This window comes from Xyrauchen texanus, chromosome 35 (assembly GCF_025860055.1).
Source record: "Xyrauchen texanus isolate HMW12.3.18 chromosome 35, RBS_HiC_50CHRs, whole genome shotgun sequence".
NCBI classification, from domain to species: Eukaryota; Metazoa; Chordata; class Actinopteri; order Cypriniformes; family Catostomidae; genus Xyrauchen; species Xyrauchen texanus.
The window spans coordinates 39088338-39107318 of NC_068310.1; the positions used below are offsets into that span (position 1 = coordinate 39088338).

The following is an 18981-nucleotide window of genomic DNA, read 5'->3' on the forward strand; positions in this document are numbered from 1 at the left end:
TCTATATAATAAACTCTATATAACATACTGTATAACTCCATAATAAACTCTATATAACATACTGTATAACTATATAATAAACTCTATATAACATACTGTATAACTCTATATAATAAACTCTATATAACACTGTATAACTCCATATAACATACTGTATAACTCTATATTATAAACTCTATATAACATACTGTATAACTATAATAAACTCTATATAACATACTGTATAACTCTATATAATAAACTCTATATAACATACTGTATAACTCTATATAACATACTGTATAACTCTATATAATAAACTCCATATAACATACTGTATAACTCTATATAACATACTGTATAACTCTATATAATAAACTCTATATAACATAGTGTATAACTCTATATAACATACTGTATAACTATATAATAAACTCCATATAACATACTGTATAAATATATAATAAACTATATAACATACTGTATAACTCTATATAATAAACTCCATATAACATACTGTAAAACTATATAATAAACTCTATATAACATACTGTATAACTCTATATAACATACTGAATAACTCTATATAATAAACTCCATATAACATACTGTATAACTATATAATAAACTATATATAACATACTGTATAACTCTATATAATAAACTCTATATAACATACTGTATAACTCTATATAACATACTGTATAACTCTATATAATAAACTCCATATAACATACTGTATAACTCTATATAATAAACTCCATATAACATACTGTATAACTCTATATAATAAACTCCATATAACATACTGTATAACTCTATATAACATACTGTATAACTCTATATAATAAACTCTATATAATAAACTCCATATAACATACTGTATAACTCTATATAACATACTGTATAACTCTATATAATAAACTCCATATAACATACTGTATAACTCTATATAACATACTGTATAACTCTATATAATAAACTCCATATAACATACTGTATAACTCTATATAATAAACTCCATATAACATACTGTATAACTCTATATAACATACTGTATAACTCTATATAATAAACTCTATATAATAAACTCCATATAACATACTGTATAACTCTATATAACATACTGTATAACTCTATATAATAAACTCCATATAACATACTGTATAACTCCATATAACATACTGTATAACTCTATATAATAAACTCCATATAACATACTGTATAACTCTATATAATAAACTCCATATAACATACTGTATAACTCTATATAATAAACTCCATATAACATACTGTATAACTCTATATAATAAACTCCATATAACATACTGTATAACTCTATATAACATACTGTATAACTCTATATAATAAACTCTATATAATAAACTCCATATAACATACTGTATAACTCATATAACATACTGTATAACTCTATATAATAAACTCCATATAACATACTGTATAACTCCATATAACATACTGTATAACTCTATATAATAAACTCCATATAACATACTGTATAACTCTATATAATAAACTCCATATAACATACTGTATAACTCTATATAATAAACTCCATATAACATACTGTATAACTCTATATAACATACTGTATAACTATATAATAAACTCCATATAACATACTGTATAACTCTATATAATAAACTCCATATAACATACTGTATAACTCTATATAACATACTGTATAACTCTATATAATAAACTCTATATAATAAACTCCATATAACATACTGTATAACTCTATATAACATACTGTATAACTCTATATAATAAACTCCATATAACATACTGTATAACTCCATATAACATACTGTATAACTCTATATAATAAACTCCATATAACATACTGTATAACTCTATATAATAAACTCCATATAACATACTGTATAACTCTATATAACATACTGTATAACTCTATATAATAAACTCTATATAATAAACTCCATATAACATACTGTATAACTATATAACATACTGTATAACTCTATATAATAAACTCCATATAACATACTGTATAACTCCATATAACATACTGTATAACTCCATATAATAAACTCCATATAACATACTGTATAACTCTATATAATAAACTCCATATAACATACTGTATAACTCTATATAACATACTGTATAACTCTATATAATAAACTCTATATAATAAACTCCATATAACATACTGTATAACTCTATATAACATACTGTATAACTCTATATAATAAACTCCATATAACATACTGTATAACTCTATATAATAAACTCCATATAACATACTGTATAACTCTATATAATAAACTCCATATAACATACTGTATAACTCTATATAACATACTGTATAACTCTATATAATAAACTCTATATAATAAACTCCATATAACATACTGTATAACTATATAACATACTGTATAACTCTATATAATAAACTCCATATAACATACTGTATAACTCTATATAACATACTGTATAACTATATAATAAACTCTATATAATAAACTCCATATAACATACTGTATAACTCTATATAACATACTGTATAACTCCATATAATAAACTCCATATAACATACTGTATAACTCTATATAATAAACTCCATATAACATACTGTATAACTCTATATAACATACTGTATAACTCTATATAATAAACTCTATATAATAAACTCCATATAACATACTGTATAACTCCATATAACATACTGTATAACTCCATATAATAAACTCCATATAACATACTGTATAACTCTATATAATAAACTCCATATAACATACTGTATAACTCTATATAATAAACTCCATATAACATACTGTATAACTCTATATAATAAACTCCATATAACATACTGTATAACTCTATATAACATACTGTATAACTCTATATAATAAACTCTATATAATAAACTCCATATAACATACTGTATAACTCCATATAACATACTGTATAACTCCATATAATAAACTCCATATAACATACTGTATAACTCTATATAATAAACTCCATATAACATACTGTATAACTCTATATAATAAACTCCATATAACATACTGTATAACTCTATATAACATACTGTATAACTCTATATAATAAACTCTATATAATAAACTCCATATAACATACTGTATAACTCTATATAACATACTGTATAACTCTATATAATAAACTCCATATAACATACTGTATAACTCTATATAATAAACTCCATATAACATACTGTATAACTCTATATACAGTGAGGAAAATAAGTATTTGAACACCCTGCTATTTTGCAAGTTCTCCCACTTGGAAATCATGGAGGGGTCTGAAATTGTCATCGTAGGTGCATGTCCACTGTGAGAGACATAATCTAAAAAAAAATCCAGAAATCACAATGTATGATTTTTTAACTATTTATTTGTATGATACAGCTGCAAATAAGTATTTGAACACCTGTCTATCAGCTAGAATTCTGACCCTCAAAGACCTGTTAGTCTGCCTTTAAAATGTCCACCTCCACTCCATTTATTATCCTAAATTAGATGCACCTGTTTGAGGCCGTTAGCTGCATAAAGACACCTGTCCACCCCATACAATCAGTAAGAATCCAACTACTAACATGGCCAAGACCAAAGAGCTGTCCAAAGACACTAGAGACAAAATTGTACACCTCCACAAGGCTGGAAAGGGCTACGGGGAAATTGCCAAGCAGCTTGGTGAAAAAAGGTCCACTGTTGGAGCAATCATTAGAAAATGGAAGAAGCTAAACATGACTGTCAATCTCCCTCGGACTGGGGCTCCATGCAAGATCTCACCTCGTGGGGTCTCAATGATCCTAAGAAAGGTGAGAAATCAGCCCGGAACTACACGGGAGGAGCTGGTCAATGACCTGAAAAGAGCTGGGACCACCGTTTCCAAGGTTACTGTTGGTAATACACTAAGACGTCATGGTTTGAAATCATGCATGGCACGGAAGGTTCCCCTGCTTAAACCAGCACATGTCAAGGCCCGTCTTAAGTTTGCCAATGACCATTTGGATGATCCAGAGGAGTCATGGGAGAAAGTCATGTGGTCAGATGAGACCAAAATAGAACTTTTTGGTCATAATTCCACTAACCGTGTTTGGAGGAAGAAGAATGATGAGTACCATCCCAAGAACACCATCCCTACTGTGAAGCATGGGGGTGGTAGCATCATGCTTTGGGGGTGTTTTTCTGCACATGGGACAGGGCGACTGCACTGTATTAAGGAGAGGATGACCGGGGCCATGTATTGCGAGATTTTGGGGAACAACCTCCTTCCCTCAGTTAGAGCATTGAAGATGGGTCGAGGCTGGGTCTTCCAACATGACAATGACCCGAAGCACACAGCCAGGATAACCAAGGAGTGGCTCTGTAAGAAGCATATCAAGGTTCTGGCGTGGCCTAGCCAGTCTCCAGACCTAAACCCAATAGAGAATCTTTGGAGGGAGCTCAAACTCCGTGTTTCTCAGCGACAGCCCAGAAACCTGACTGATCTAGAGAAGACCTGTGTGGAGGAGTGGGCCAAAATCCCTCCTGCAGTGTGTGCAAACCTGGTGAAAAACTACAGGAAACGTTTGACCTCTGTAATTGCAAACAAAGGCTACTGTACCAAATATTAACATTGATTTTCTCAGGTGTTCAAATACTTATTTGCAGCTGTATCATACAAATAAATAGTTAAAAAATCATACATTGTGATTTCTGGATTTTTTTTTAGATTATGTCTCTCACAGTGGACATGCACCTACTGATGACAATTTCAGACCCCTCCATGATTTCTAAGTGGGAGAACTTGCAAAATAGCAGGGTGTTCAAATACTTATTTTCCTCACTGTAATAAACTCCATATAACATACTGTATAACTATATAATAAACTCTATATAACATACTGTATAACTCTATATAATAAACTATAAACATACTGTATAACTCTATATAATAAACTCTATATAACATACTGTATAACTCTATATAATAAACTCTATATAACATACTGTATAACTATATATAATAAACTCTATATAATAAACTCTATATAACATACTGTATAACTCTATATAATAAACTCTATATAACATACTGTATAACTATATATAATAAACTCTATATAACATACTGTATAACTATATATAATAAACTCTATATAATAAACTCTATAACATACTGTATAACTCTATATAATAAACTCTATATAATAAACTCTATATAACATACTGTATAACTCTATATAATAAACTCTATATAACATACTGTATAACTATATAATAAACTCTATATAACATACTGTATAACTCTATATAATAAACTATAACATACTGTATAACTCTATATAATAAACTCCATATAACATACTGTATAACTATATATAATAAACTCCATATAACATACTGTATAACTCTATATAATAAACTCTATATAACATACTGTATAACTCTATATAATAAACTCCATATAACATACTGTATAACTCCATATAACATACTGTATAACTCTATATAATAAACTCTATATAACATACTGTATAACTCTATATAATAAACTCCATATAACATACTGTATAACTCTATATAATAAACTCCATATAACATACTGTATAACTCTATATAATAAACTCTATATAACATACTGTATAACTCTATATAACATACTGTATAACTCTATATAATAAACTCCATATAACATACTGTATAACTCTATATAATAAACTCCATATAACATACTGTATAACTCCATATAACATACTGTATAACTCTATATAATAAACTCTATATAACATACTGTATAACTCTATATAATAAACTCTATATAACATACTGTATAACTCTATATAACATACTGTATAACTCTATATAATAAACTCTATATAACATACTGTATAACTCTATATAACATACTGTATAACTCTATATAATAAACTCCATATAACATACTGTATAACTCTATATAACATACTGTATAACTATATAATAAACTCTATATAATAAACTCCATATAACATACTGTATAACTCTATATAACATACTGTATAACTATATAATAAACTCTATATAATAAACTCCATATAACATACTGTATAACTCTATATAATAAACTATAACATACTGTATAACTCTATATAATAAACTCTATATAACATACTGTATAACTCTATATAATAAACTCCATATAACATACTGTAGAACTCTATATAACATACTGTATAACTCTATATAATAAACTCCATATAACATACTGTATAACTCTATATAACATACTGTATAACTATATAATAAACTCTATATAATAAACTCCATATAACATACTGTATAACTCTATATAATAAACTATAACATACTGTATAACTCTATATAATAAACTCTATATAACATACTGTATAACTCTATATAATAAACTCTATATAACATACTGTATAACTCTATATAACATACTGTATAACTCTATATAATAAACTCCATATAACATACTGTATAACTCTATATAACATACTGTATAACTATATAATAAACTCTATATAATAAACTCCATATAACATACTGTATAACTCTATATAATAAACTCTGTCCTGTCAAAGGCCAAATAAACAACATTCCTATAGAAGTCCAAAAATGTGTTTTGGTGTCTATGCCGTCATCAAGTCAAGTGGATGACACAAATATTCTTCTGCCCATTAACCAACAACTTCCTAAAAGTGCAATGAACGTGCAGAGACAGATCAAAAGTAATGTTCATCATCCACAGAGTCTCTTACCCATGCTGCTGATCCGGAGGTCGATTTTTGATACATCATTTCCTTTTTTCGACACTGCCATACACTCGTATTGGACGTCTTTATTTAAAGCGTCCTGCTTTAACCAGCTGCTCACCAGCACAGCATCATTGGATAGGGCGTGTCTGTATTCACTGACGGGCACCTCCAGTCTCCGCCCATTTATGTGCCATTGAACATTTACATCACTAGGACCTGAAGGAAAACTGCACTTATATTTGGACCCCATTTAAACCATAATATCTTTTCATGACTGCGACAGTTTCACAAACACATTTAAAAAGAAACAAACGTTTGGAAATCAAACTATTTATTTAAGCTCCAACAAAATGTGTAAGATTTGAAGAAACTTTGTACATCTTGAAAGGTTTATTGTTTTCTCTCATATACACATTTACACTGTACACGACTGCTGCTGGAGTTCTACATATGATTTCAGGGGGTGTCCACAATCCTTTTTTCCTTTACGTCACGTGACCTGGACTGAAACTACGGAATCCTAAAGTGATCAATTCAATTTATAGAAAAAGACTCTTATTCTAATTCACCTCTTATAATAATACAAAATTGGTAAAAGCAAAACAATAATCATAAATAAAGATTTTTGACAACTGCTTAAAAGAAACTCCAGTTATATACTGTAACATTAAATTCTAAGAAACGTTTTTATTTGTTCTGTATGTTCAGTTTCAAATAAAACACTGAAAAGAAATTGTAATACATATTTAGACATAAGAAGGTGCAGAAGATCTGGCAACATGCAGCATTCAGGGCACACACAAGCATCTTCTAAAATCTCTGTATATACTCTCTGTGTGTGTGAGTGTGTACACGCACAGACGCGCACACATGCATACATATACATACATACATACTGTATACACACACACACTGTATACACACACATACTACACACACACACACACATACTGTATACAAACACACACACACACTGTATACACACATACTGTATACACACACATACATACTGTATACACACTGTACATACATACATACTGTACACACACACACACATACTGTATACACACACATACTGTACAAACACACACACACACTGTATACACACACACTGTATACACACATACTGTATCACACACACATACATACTGTATACACATACTGTATACAAACACACACACACACTGTATACACACACACTGTATACACACATACTGTATACACACATTGTATCACACAGACACATACATACTGTATATACACACATACACACACACACACACTGTATAGACACACACACACACACACTGTACATAGACATAAATACTGTATATACACACACACAAACACACATATATATTGTATACACACACACACACACAAACACATCCACGCATATATAAACATGTATATGCACACATATATACACAGTATACATACATGTAAACACACACACACGTACATGTAAATATACATAAACATTTATTTTTATTTTTATATTAATTTGTATTTTGTGATGAAATGTGACCATTGAAATGTTTAAATATGAGACTCAATTAAATCTCGTTCAGTCTCCCTCAAGTGACCAATCAGAGGGCTTTAAATGTTGGATCTCCAGCCAAACAAAGCACATAATATAGAGAGGTGAGAGCAAAAGGAGACATTTCAGAAGGGTGAGACAAGATGCAAAAACAGACAGACAGAAAGTGAGAAAGTCACAGGCAGGCAAAAGGTACCACTCACCCAAGGCCAGGCAGAAGAGCAGGAAGGCCTGGTGAGGGTGAAGCCCCCATGACTGCTCCCTCAAGAGAGGGGGTATCAGGTGAGCCCCCTCTAAACCACTCCAGGGAGAGGAGGATGAAGAGGAAGGGAAGACAGAGGGGTGACCGCTGGAACTGGGCAGGGAGTCGACAGGGAAAGGAGGAACAGTCAAGGTAGCTGTGCAGGAAAGAGGAAGTGAAAGGAGGGAAAAGAGCAACAAAAAGAGTGTGCTGAGAATCTCAGATAGTAAGGAAAAATCAGGAATGTCACAAAAAGGGATTGAGAAAGGAAAAGGTGAGGTCTTTAAAAGATCATTTAAGGAGTAACTGACCAAAATAAAGCAAAACGTAAAAGAATAAAACATGCTTTTGGGCGAAACAAAGAAATGGAAAATTAATTCGCCCAATTATTATATATTTAATAATCTTTATCAACACTAAAAACAAGCTTGTGTGTGTGTGTGTGTAAAACAAATGTCTTTTTATGCTAAATATATTTTTCCCCCCTATGATTTTGGGCTGGAATATAACCTGGACATTTGTTTTATATTTCACCCCATTTCTGCTAGCATATAATTAAATAACATAAAATCTAAAACAAAGCTTCTTTCTTTAAAACAATTTTTTTTTAAAGGCCATGCATTAAAAAGGACCGCTATTACTGTAAAAACTTGACAAAAATTTTTTTTTGTCTTTGTAAATAATGTCTATATTGTGTATAACCGGGCACACGGCTAAAAGAGCCAGTGACATCACTACAATAAGGCTGTATTTGTTAACGTTAGTGTGGAGCGGAGGGGGGCGGGGCCGGGTCGGAATATCGCGCGCCCGGTCCCCGATCGGCCTGATGAGGCGCGTGAGGGATAAAATGGCGGCCGCCTTTATCCCGCACGCGCCTCATCAGGCCGATTGAAGACCGGGCGCGCGCGATATTCCGACCCTGCCCCGCCCCTCTCCGCTCCACAGTTAGTTAGCATTACCATTAGCTTTAAAAATTAGGTTTTTTAGCCCTTATGAATCTCAGTTAATGTTAATATCAACATATACCAATGAACATTGTAATTAAAAGTTGTATAAATTAAGATTAGTCAATGCATCATGACCTAACGTGAAGTAACAATGAACAACTGTATTTTCATAATTGAACATTAAGATGAATAAAAATAATGTTCATTGTTGGTTCATGATATCTAAAGCATTTACCAATGTTAACAAATACAACCTTATTGTAAAGTGTTCCTAAAACAAGGTTAAAATGTTACCTTCAAAATATAAGATCTGCAATACAAGCATAACGTATCCAATGGGAACAGTGCAAGAGAGATATCATAGCATTTAGACATTTTTGGTCTGCTTTATTGTCATTTTCCCATTATGAACCATTTTAATTGTAATTAAAATTACAAACAAGTCACCACATAGATAGACATTCGACAATGGTGAACTTCGCTTTCAATTGTTGGTATTGTCTAGACGGTAGCCTTCATTCTGCAGAAATTCTCATGAGGGCACATTCATTGCCACCAAGGGGTAGGTTTACAGTGCGGCTTAGGATAAATCCCGTAAGACTTTTACAGAACGGAGGTTATCATCTAGTCACAACCGAAATAATCTATTTCACGTAGGGAACCCATTTTCACCAAGAGGAACAGTCGTCGTTCCGTTTCACCAATGTTGGGTCCATTTCGGTCAAAATTGTAAGTGTTCTAGACAGCTGGGCCAAGTGCGCAACCTTCCACCAAATTTGGTCCACCTGCCATTTTGGTCTTCCAGAGCACTTCCTGTGCCATCGTCGAGACATCGTGCGCAATCGTGCATTTGTGTAGCTGGAATCATCCCTGAGAGTTTTTCATATCCACCCAAGTGGAAAGACAATTAATGCCTATTAAACTCATGTAAAATAGCGTGACAGCATCAGATCGAACCCTAGGCTGAGCAAGAACAGCCCATATCCCCCCGCCCAACCCCAACCTCCCCAAAACAACAAATACAGTCCGGGACTCCAATTTGCAAAGCATCGTGCAAACTTACCAATTTGGTAAATAACGTTTCCAATTTGGAACTTTAGTTTTTTGTTCTTGCAAAGCTATGTAGAGGTCTTTAATGCACCAAGCAAACCTGCAAGACTGTTCGACAAACCAAACGCATTTACGTACGCCGCCTTAATGTTAGATCACTGCTGCTAAGCTAAGTTAAGCTAAGCTTCCAATGGAGAGGTCAAGACGCAAAAAGAGAGATTTGCTCATTCTTTGCTCCGCTGTGGCGGTCTTGTGGTAAAGATTTGAATCAGTAAGGCGTGTCCGCGTCGGCATATTCAATGGGCTGCGAAACGCAGTCTATGTCGAAGGGTCGCCCTTTAGAAACACTGTCGTCCGTATCCTCGTCGCTGTTTGATGGAATCCTTCCGTTCCCACATTCCGGTTCCGTCTCGTATCCAGTGTCTCTTAGAGCCCGCAACGGTTGTGCTCCGTTTTGGTGTAGCTGATCGCCTGGATCTGTTTTGTCCGGCGTCGGCTCCATCAGGCCCGCTTCGCAGGCAGCATACTCGGGCTGTGGTTGTTTGTGTGAACCGAGCAGCGCCGCACGCAAGCGAAGACATGGCGCAGGCAGGTACTTCATATAACAGTTATACACCAGAGCGAAGAGGAAGAGGAGGAAAAAGAGCAGGAAGAGGGAAAGCAGCGCTATGCTGTTGTCGTGTTGAATGTACTTCGCCGATGGGTCTTGAGTCTCGGTGTGCGTTGGCAAATTGCTGACTTTCGGAGGGATGTATTGTTTGGGTTGAATTAAGTTGCTAGGAGGGGTGGTTAGTGCGGGGGCCTCTGTGTGGGCTGATGTTAGTAGCGGGGGTCCTGACGTGTCACCGTTATTACCTTCCAATGCCGTAGTTGGGTCACGCAACGTGGGTCCAACGGAATGCGATGTAGCACCCACATCTGATGAAGACGATGCTGATATTGAAGGCGCATTGTAAGGAAGGTCCAATCGAAGGATGTATCCAGCAACCAAACGTGTAAAGTTCTTTCCTGCACCCATTTCGATGGACCAGCATTCGTAACGGCCTTGGTTCTTTGAGGTTACGCTGTATATGAGCAACCCGTTCTCTCCCATTAGAAGGAAGTTGGAAGCTTCGTTGAGAATGTTGCCGTCCAATTTCCACATCACCTGAGCCAGGTTTGATCGCACCTGGCACGGCAGATTGGCAGAACTTCCTGGCTTTACCGCCACCTGCCTGTAGTCCTCCACCGCAAGAGGTGTAACTGTGGGAGGAGCAAAAAAGAGAATTATAGCTTATCTTCATATTACTCAAGTAAATTCATATGGACACAATATCAAGTACTTAAACTAGTTTTGATGGACCGTTTTCACACTTGACACGCCGGGGTCATAAGACCAACAAGTTGATCATCCACCGAACAAGACGATCTAGCCCCATCGGAGCATTTATTCACCCTCATGCCATCCCAGATGTGTAGGATTTTCTTTCTTCAGCAGAACACATTTGAAGAAAAACAGACAGCTCAGTAGGTCCTTAAAATGGCACTTTTGAAGCTCCAAAAATCCCAGACAGTCAGCATAAAAGTTATTCATACGACTCCAGCGGTTTAATGAATGTCTACTTAAGCGATATGATTATGGTGTGAAAATGATCAATATTTAAGTACTTTAACTCTAAATCTTTGCTTCTGGTCAGCGGTGGCATTCGTGTGCGATATGATTGCATTGGCATGTTCACGTGAGAACCGCGGCACGTGCGCGACACCCCGGAACAGCAGCGCTGTTTACAACCGCATCGGAGGAACATTGTACAGAAGCTTTGTTGGTTTTGTCTTCGTTTGTGCGTTTATCCTGGATGTCTCAACCAAGAGAAATACGTGAGAATACATCCGTAACATGCCAACACAAATACATCAGGAGGGTTGAGGAAATCATCTTTGGGTGAACTATCCCTTCAAGAGCCAATGATGCTGAAACATAGACTGTAAAAAAAGATGGCCGACGCCCCTTTGCTCTTTTCCATTGGTGAGAACTGAAGCCGCCAGTGTCCCGATATGGCGCTGACATCTTGGGACTTGAGTCTGCGCAGTTGCGATTTCGGGACCAGACCTGCGCAGTAGTGAGCAGGAAGTAAAGCCGCGAAATCAAGGCCCCGCCCTCACTCTCGCCGAATCAATCGCAAGCACACGCCCCTGCACTTTTGACTTATGATGGTGTGAAATTAATTATAGAAATTTAGATATTACATTTAAAGCTTCAATCTCCTCAGTCCTCCGAAGATCCCGAAAAAAAAGTCAGTTGGTGCTTCAGTGACTACTTCACTCAGAGAACCTGTCAATCACAGCTGTCAATCATGATGTCACGGCACCGTTTTTATAGCATCAAATAACTAAAAACAAACTTATTTTGTAAACAAACACTTGAAATGACATCAACATGATAGAAACTATCTTTGGAAAAAAGATATGTGACGTGTAATTGAATTGTTTAGTTGGTCTCACGTCCCGTTGAATAACATGGGGAGGCGGGGTTTATGACCTATACTAGGACCAGCCACCGGGGGGCGATCGAGACGTTTTGGCTTCACTTTTGAGGGCTTGTGCGGCACACTTGTGCTGAACAAACAAAGACTATTTCTTTTAAATCACATTACAGTATCAAAACACACAACAGTCATTAATATAAAATATATTATACACACACCTGGGGGACATATCCCAGCATCTCCTTTCAGGTTTTGAATCAACTTCCTGCAAAAAAAACACACCAAAACACAGATCAGACTCAAGGAATCATCAGTTTGAGGAAGATTTGACTCATTTAGGGACGATAATGGCTTGTAGAGAACTCAAGGGTTTGTGTTACATCCTGATGTTCCTGTCACAAGACTGGTTTGGAGACATTTGAGAACAATGTCTAACAATGAACTAACAGTCAGGCAGACGTGCCATCAGTCACAATGTGGCCGTTTAGCTCTCGTTTCTCACCGCAGTTCAGCTTTGTCTTGGAAAATATTAACACAGGAAGCAGAACGTGCGTTCCAGGCACAGTACGGGTCTCTGGCAAGAACGCAGTCCTCACAGGACAGATATTTATGGCAAAACGCTGTGGGAGACTGAACCACACCTGAGTCAGAACCAGCGTACAAGATCTGGGCCTGCGGAGGAGAGAACACACAGTTATATAGTTTGTATGTTTGTGTGTGTGTGTGTGTGTGTGTGTGCGCGAGAGTGTGTGCGAGTGCGAGAGTATGTGCGAGTATGTGAGAGTATGTGCGAGTGGGAGTGCGTGAGTGTGCGTGAATATATGCGAGAGTGTGCGAGAGTATATGCGAGTGTGAGAGTGTGTGCGAGTGTGTGTGCTCGTATGTGCGAGTGCGAGTGTGCGCGTATGTGCAAGTGTGCGTATGTGCGAGTGTGTGTGTGCGCGTATGTGCGAGCGCGCGTGTATGTGCGAGTGTGTATGTGCGAGTGTGTGTGTGCGCGTATGTGCGAGTGTGTGTGTGCGCGTATGTGCAAGCGCGCGTATGTGCGAGTGTGTGTGTATGTGCGAGTGTGTGTGTGCGCGAGTGTGTGTGCGCGTATGTGCGAGTGTGTGTGCGTATGTGCAAGTGTGTATTGAAATGCTGTTTTAATCACTGACTCATTTATCAACAGAGTAATTGAGTGTGAGAACAGAAATCTGGGTTCTTACGACTTGGGGAGAGAGTAAAAGTGTTTTGATTGGCTCGGAGTTCTTCAGAAGTCTGATCTCTTCCACCGTGTGGACCTCTCCTCCCTCAAACACCACCGATTTATGCAGAACACCTTTATCTGACAACACAAGACATTCAGAAAATATAAATCAACCCCGATCATAAGCTCTATACTGATCTCACAAATGCTCTGGAGAATGACTTCACACACTTTATACTCTAGAGCACAGATTACACATACTCACCAGTGCCGGTGAAGATGACATCATAGATGTTCCTGTCGAGAGCCTGCACCCTCTCCACGGCAATCTGGGTATAGTTGACATCTTTCGTGATGAGGCGAGGGCCGTTGCCGATGGGCAGTACGGGGTCCTCCAGCAGCGGGTGGTCCTTCACAAACTGCAGAGTCTTATCAGGCAGGTGCAGAGACGAGCTGATGTTATGCATGCGGTTGTGGTTGTTGATGCACTGCGGAGGGATGGAGTGGTGCATTACATTCAAAATGCAGATTATATACAAAATCAATCAATCAATCTATCTGTCTCTCTCTACACTGCGTCCATCTATCTATCTGTCTCTCTCTACACTGCGTCCATCTATCTGTCAGTCTGTCTGTCTGTCTATCTGTCTCTACACTGCATCCATCTATCTGTCTGTCTGTCTGTCTGTCTGTCTATCTGTCTCTACACTGCATCCATCTATCTGTCTGTCTGTCTGTCTCTACACTGCATCCATCTATCTGTCTGTCTGTCTGTCTCTACACTGCGTCCATCTATCAATCTGTCTGTCTGTCTCTACACTGCGTCCATCTATCAATCTGTCTGTCTCTCTCTACACTGCGTCCATCTATCTGTCAGTCTGTCTGTCTGTCTATCTGTCTCTACACTGCATCCATCTATCTGTCTGTCTGTCTGTCTCTACACTGCGTCCATCGATCTATCTGTCTGTCTCTACACTGCATCCATCTATCAAACTGTCTGTCTGTCTCTACACTGCGTCCATCTATCTGTCTGTCTGTCTGTCTCTACACTGCGTCCATCTATCTGTCTGTCTGTCTCTACACTGCGTCCATCTATCTGTCTGTCTCTACACTGCGTCCATCTATCTGTCTGTCTCTACACTGCGTCCATCTATCTGTCTGTCTCTACACTGCGTCCATCTATCTGTCTGTCTGTCTGTCTATCTATCTGTCTCTACACTGCGTCCATCTATCTATCTGTCTGTCTCTACACTGCGTCCATCTATCAATCTGTCTGTCTCTCTCTACACTGCGTCCATCTATCTGTCAGTCTGTCTATCTGTCTCTACACTGCGTCCATCTATCTGTCTGTCTGTCTGTCTCTACACTGCGTCCATCTATCAATCTGTCTGTCTGTCTCTACACTGCGTCCATCTATCAATCTGTCTGTCTCTCTCTACACTGCGTCCATCTATCTGTCAGTCTGTCTGTCTGTCTATCTGTCTCTACACTGCATCCATCTATCTGTCTGTCTGTCTGTCTCTACACTGCATCCATCGATCTATCTGTCTGTCTCTACACTGCATCCATCTATCAAACTGTCTGTCTGTCTCTACACTGCGTCCATCTATCTGTCTGTCTGTCTGTCTCTACACTGCGTCCATCTATCTGTCTGTCTGTCTCTACACTGCGTCCATCTATCTGTCTGTCTCTACACTGCGTCCATCTATCTGTCTGTCTCTACACTGCGTCCATCTATCTGTCTGTCTCTACACTGCGTCCATCTATCTGTCTGTCTGTCTGTCTATCTATCTGTCTCTACACTGCGTCCATCTATCTATCTGTCTGTCTCTACACTGCGTCCATCTATCTGTCTGTCTGTCTCTACACTGCGTCCATCTATCGGTCTGTCTGTCTCTACACTGCGTCCATCTATCTGTCTCTCTCTACACTGCGTCCATCTGTCTGTCTGTCTCTACACTGCGTCCATCTATCTATCTGTCTCTCTCTACACTGCGTCCATCTATCTGTCAGTCTGTCTGTCTGTCTGTCTATCTGTCTCTACACTGCGTCCATCGATCTATCTGTCTGTCTCTACACTGCATCCATCTATCAAACTGTCTGTCTGTCTCTACACTGCGTCCATCTATCTGTCTGTCTATCTGTCTCTACACTGCGTCCATCTATCTGTCTGTCTGTCTCTACACTGCGTCCATCTATCTGTCTGTCTGTCTCTACACTGCGTCCATCTATCTGTCTGTCTGTCTCTACACTGCGTCCATCTATCTGTCTATCTGTCTCTACACTGCGTCCATCTATCTGTCTGTCTGTCTCTACACTGCGTCCATCTATCTGTCTGTCTGTCTCTACACTGCGTCCATCTATCTGTCTGTCTCTACACTGCGTCCATCTATCTGTCTGTCTGTCTATCTGTCTCTACACTGCGTCCATCTATCGATCTGTCTGTCTCTACACTGCGTCCATCTATCTGTCTGTCTGTCTCTACACTGCGTCCATCTATCTGTCTGTCTGTCTCTACACTGCGTCCATCTATCTGTCTGTCTGTCTCTACACTGCGTCCATCTATCTGTCTGTCTGTCTCTACACTGCGTCCATCAATCTGTCTGTCTGTCTCTACACTGCGTCCATCTATCTGTCTGTCTGTCTCTACACTGCGTCCATCTATCTGTCTGTCTGTCTCTATCTCTGCATCCATCTATCCATCTATCTATCCATATCTATCATTGGGGAATCCCAGTGTCTCAGTGTAGGAGAGTTCAGGCCCTGGTGTGATACTAACCGCTCCGGGTCTGGGGGTCGGGGTGATGCCATTAAATCGGACCCACTTTGTGTGGGACTGTTCAACCGTGGCTTTCTGCATGTACTTCCCTTTGGAAAACACCTCATGCACGGAACTCATGTTATACGCACACACAGCCGACAAACCAACATTCCCCCTGAAAGAAAAAGAAACAAGGAAATCTGAGAAAAGTCCCATGAGACATTAAATCCAGTTGTGCCACTTTGTGGAACTGATTACATGTTGCCATCTGAGAGTCATATTACGAAGACTTGTGTGATGGCATGACTTACAGATGCACACATATACAGATGAATCAAGACAAACTGGAACAAACAGTTTCGCTGTAAAATACCAAAAAGGCACATGCTGGTACGTCGAGATATGATACTTGATTGTTTCTCCTTCGACACACATAACACAAACGTGGACACAAAAACTGACCATTGAGACGTAAAGACTCCATATATGACGGTCTCTCTCCAATGAGGGGCTTTCAGGATGAACACATCATGAACAACATTGAAGACAAAGTTCAGCTCAGGCATGGAGCACACCAGTTTAGCTTTCAAAAAGGATGTCCACTTCTTTTGTAGGGTCCTCTGACCACCTTGATCCCCCTGAGATATAGAGAGGGATTATAAGCAGGGTTAGTTTTAGGGTCGGTGAATATTTAGGGGTTAGGCAAGACCTCTGTGGATGAGTATAGTTCGAAGTTAGCAGGCTGTTAAAATGAGTACTTTTGAGAAAAATGATAATCAGATTAAACAAGAACATTTCCGTCATAGGAGATGAAGAGGGAAGTAAATGTTCCCTGCTGGAGGACAAACAGACTAGAACGCTGACCTAGGATCAGTCTTACGCGTTGTCCTAACAAGAGAGGGCAATACTTGCCAATCAGAACATACTGGATGCTAAAGCCTGAAAAATATTCTCAAATACACGATCGTCGCTATAACAGACAATAACGTAAAATGTCAGTTTTCACTTTCAGGTCAATTAGCGTCAATTAGATCATTTTTATTAAACTGTCGAAATTTCATTTATTTATTTATAGATTTTTTTCTCCCCAATTTGTAACGGCCAATTCCCAATGCGCTCCAAGTCCTCATGGTGGCGTAGTGACCCGCCTCAATCCCGGTGGCGGAGGACGAATCTCGGTTGCGTCTGAGACAGTCAATCCGCGCATCTTATCACATGGCTTGTTGAGCACGTTACCGCGGAGACGTAGTGCGTGTGGAGGCTTCACGCTATTCTCCGCGGCATCCACGCATAACTCACCACACGCCCTACCGAGAGCGAGAACCACATTATAGCGACCACGAGGAGGTTACCCCATGTGACTCGACCCTCCCTAGCAACCGGGCCAATTTGGTTGCTAAGGAGACCTGGCTGGAGTCACTACAGCACGCCCTAGATTCAAAACGTACTGCCCCCTGCTGAAAACAGGTGGTACGTTTTCATTATTATGGTCCTGGGACATGATTTATTGTGTTAATTTTAAGCATTATTTTTTATATAATTAACATGTTAAATCAACTGCCCTAGTTATAACACATCTGATAGAATTGCACAGACATTTGTAACTATCTCCCCCTTGAGTACAGAGCATTGTCATCGCAACAGTTGCATTAATAATGCTCAACGAGCCCACAACAAGCATTTGCATCTGTGAGAAATGCAAAGTCATGCTATTTAGAGCAAAAACATGCATTAACGTGAAACACGATGTGATGCCTGTTCAGGACCGTTCAGGTGTATTCTCGCCAAACACATAGACATGATCTGGGCTGGTCTCACCTTACACACGCGTGCAATCCTGGGAATCAAGAGCTTTCCGAAGAACTCGTATTCCACCGATACCTCGGTGAAGAAGTAGTAAATCTTATCATCATCTCCATCCGGGCTGTTCTGCCCTACACGGATCACATCTGCATACACGAAACTGGGTTCTGCGCGGGGAACCAGAATCATATGAGGGAGCGGGTTAGTAAGCGTGACATGTTCTTCTGTTTTATAGCATTTTATGCTCAT

At 38.0% G+C, this 18981-nt stretch overlaps 1 protein-coding gene across 7 annotated transcripts in view; it reads right to left on the reverse strand.

Moving 5' to 3' along the window:
• Positions 1 to 18981, reverse strand: part of LOC127628899 (semaphorin-4D-like) — a 76049-nt gene that overhangs the window by 11851 nt on the left and 45217 nt on the right. For 6 of the 7 annotated variants that reach the window (XM_052105856.1, XM_052105859.1, XM_052105855.1 and 3 more), the window contains 8 exons: positions 18748 to 18899; positions 17392 to 17567; positions 16948 to 17104; positions 14434 to 14656; positions 14188 to 14306; positions 13482 to 13651; positions 13198 to 13244; positions 9493 to 11756 (listed from right to left, as the gene is read on the reverse strand). In XM_052105856.1, the coding sequence (XP_051961816.1) occupies positions 10783 to 11756; positions 13198 to 13244; positions 13482 to 13651; positions 14188 to 14306; positions 14434 to 14656; positions 16948 to 17104; positions 17392 to 17567; positions 18748 to 18899 (2018 nt within the window). In that variant the 3' untranslated portion in view covers positions 9493 to 10782. Of the gene's footprint in view, positions 1 to 6739; positions 6953 to 8479; positions 8675 to 9492; positions 11757 to 13197; positions 13245 to 13481; positions 13652 to 14187; positions 14307 to 14433; positions 14657 to 16947; positions 17105 to 17391; positions 17568 to 18747; positions 18900 to 18981 lie in introns of those variants that run through there. The other variant, XM_052105862.1, reaches the window with a different exon arrangement.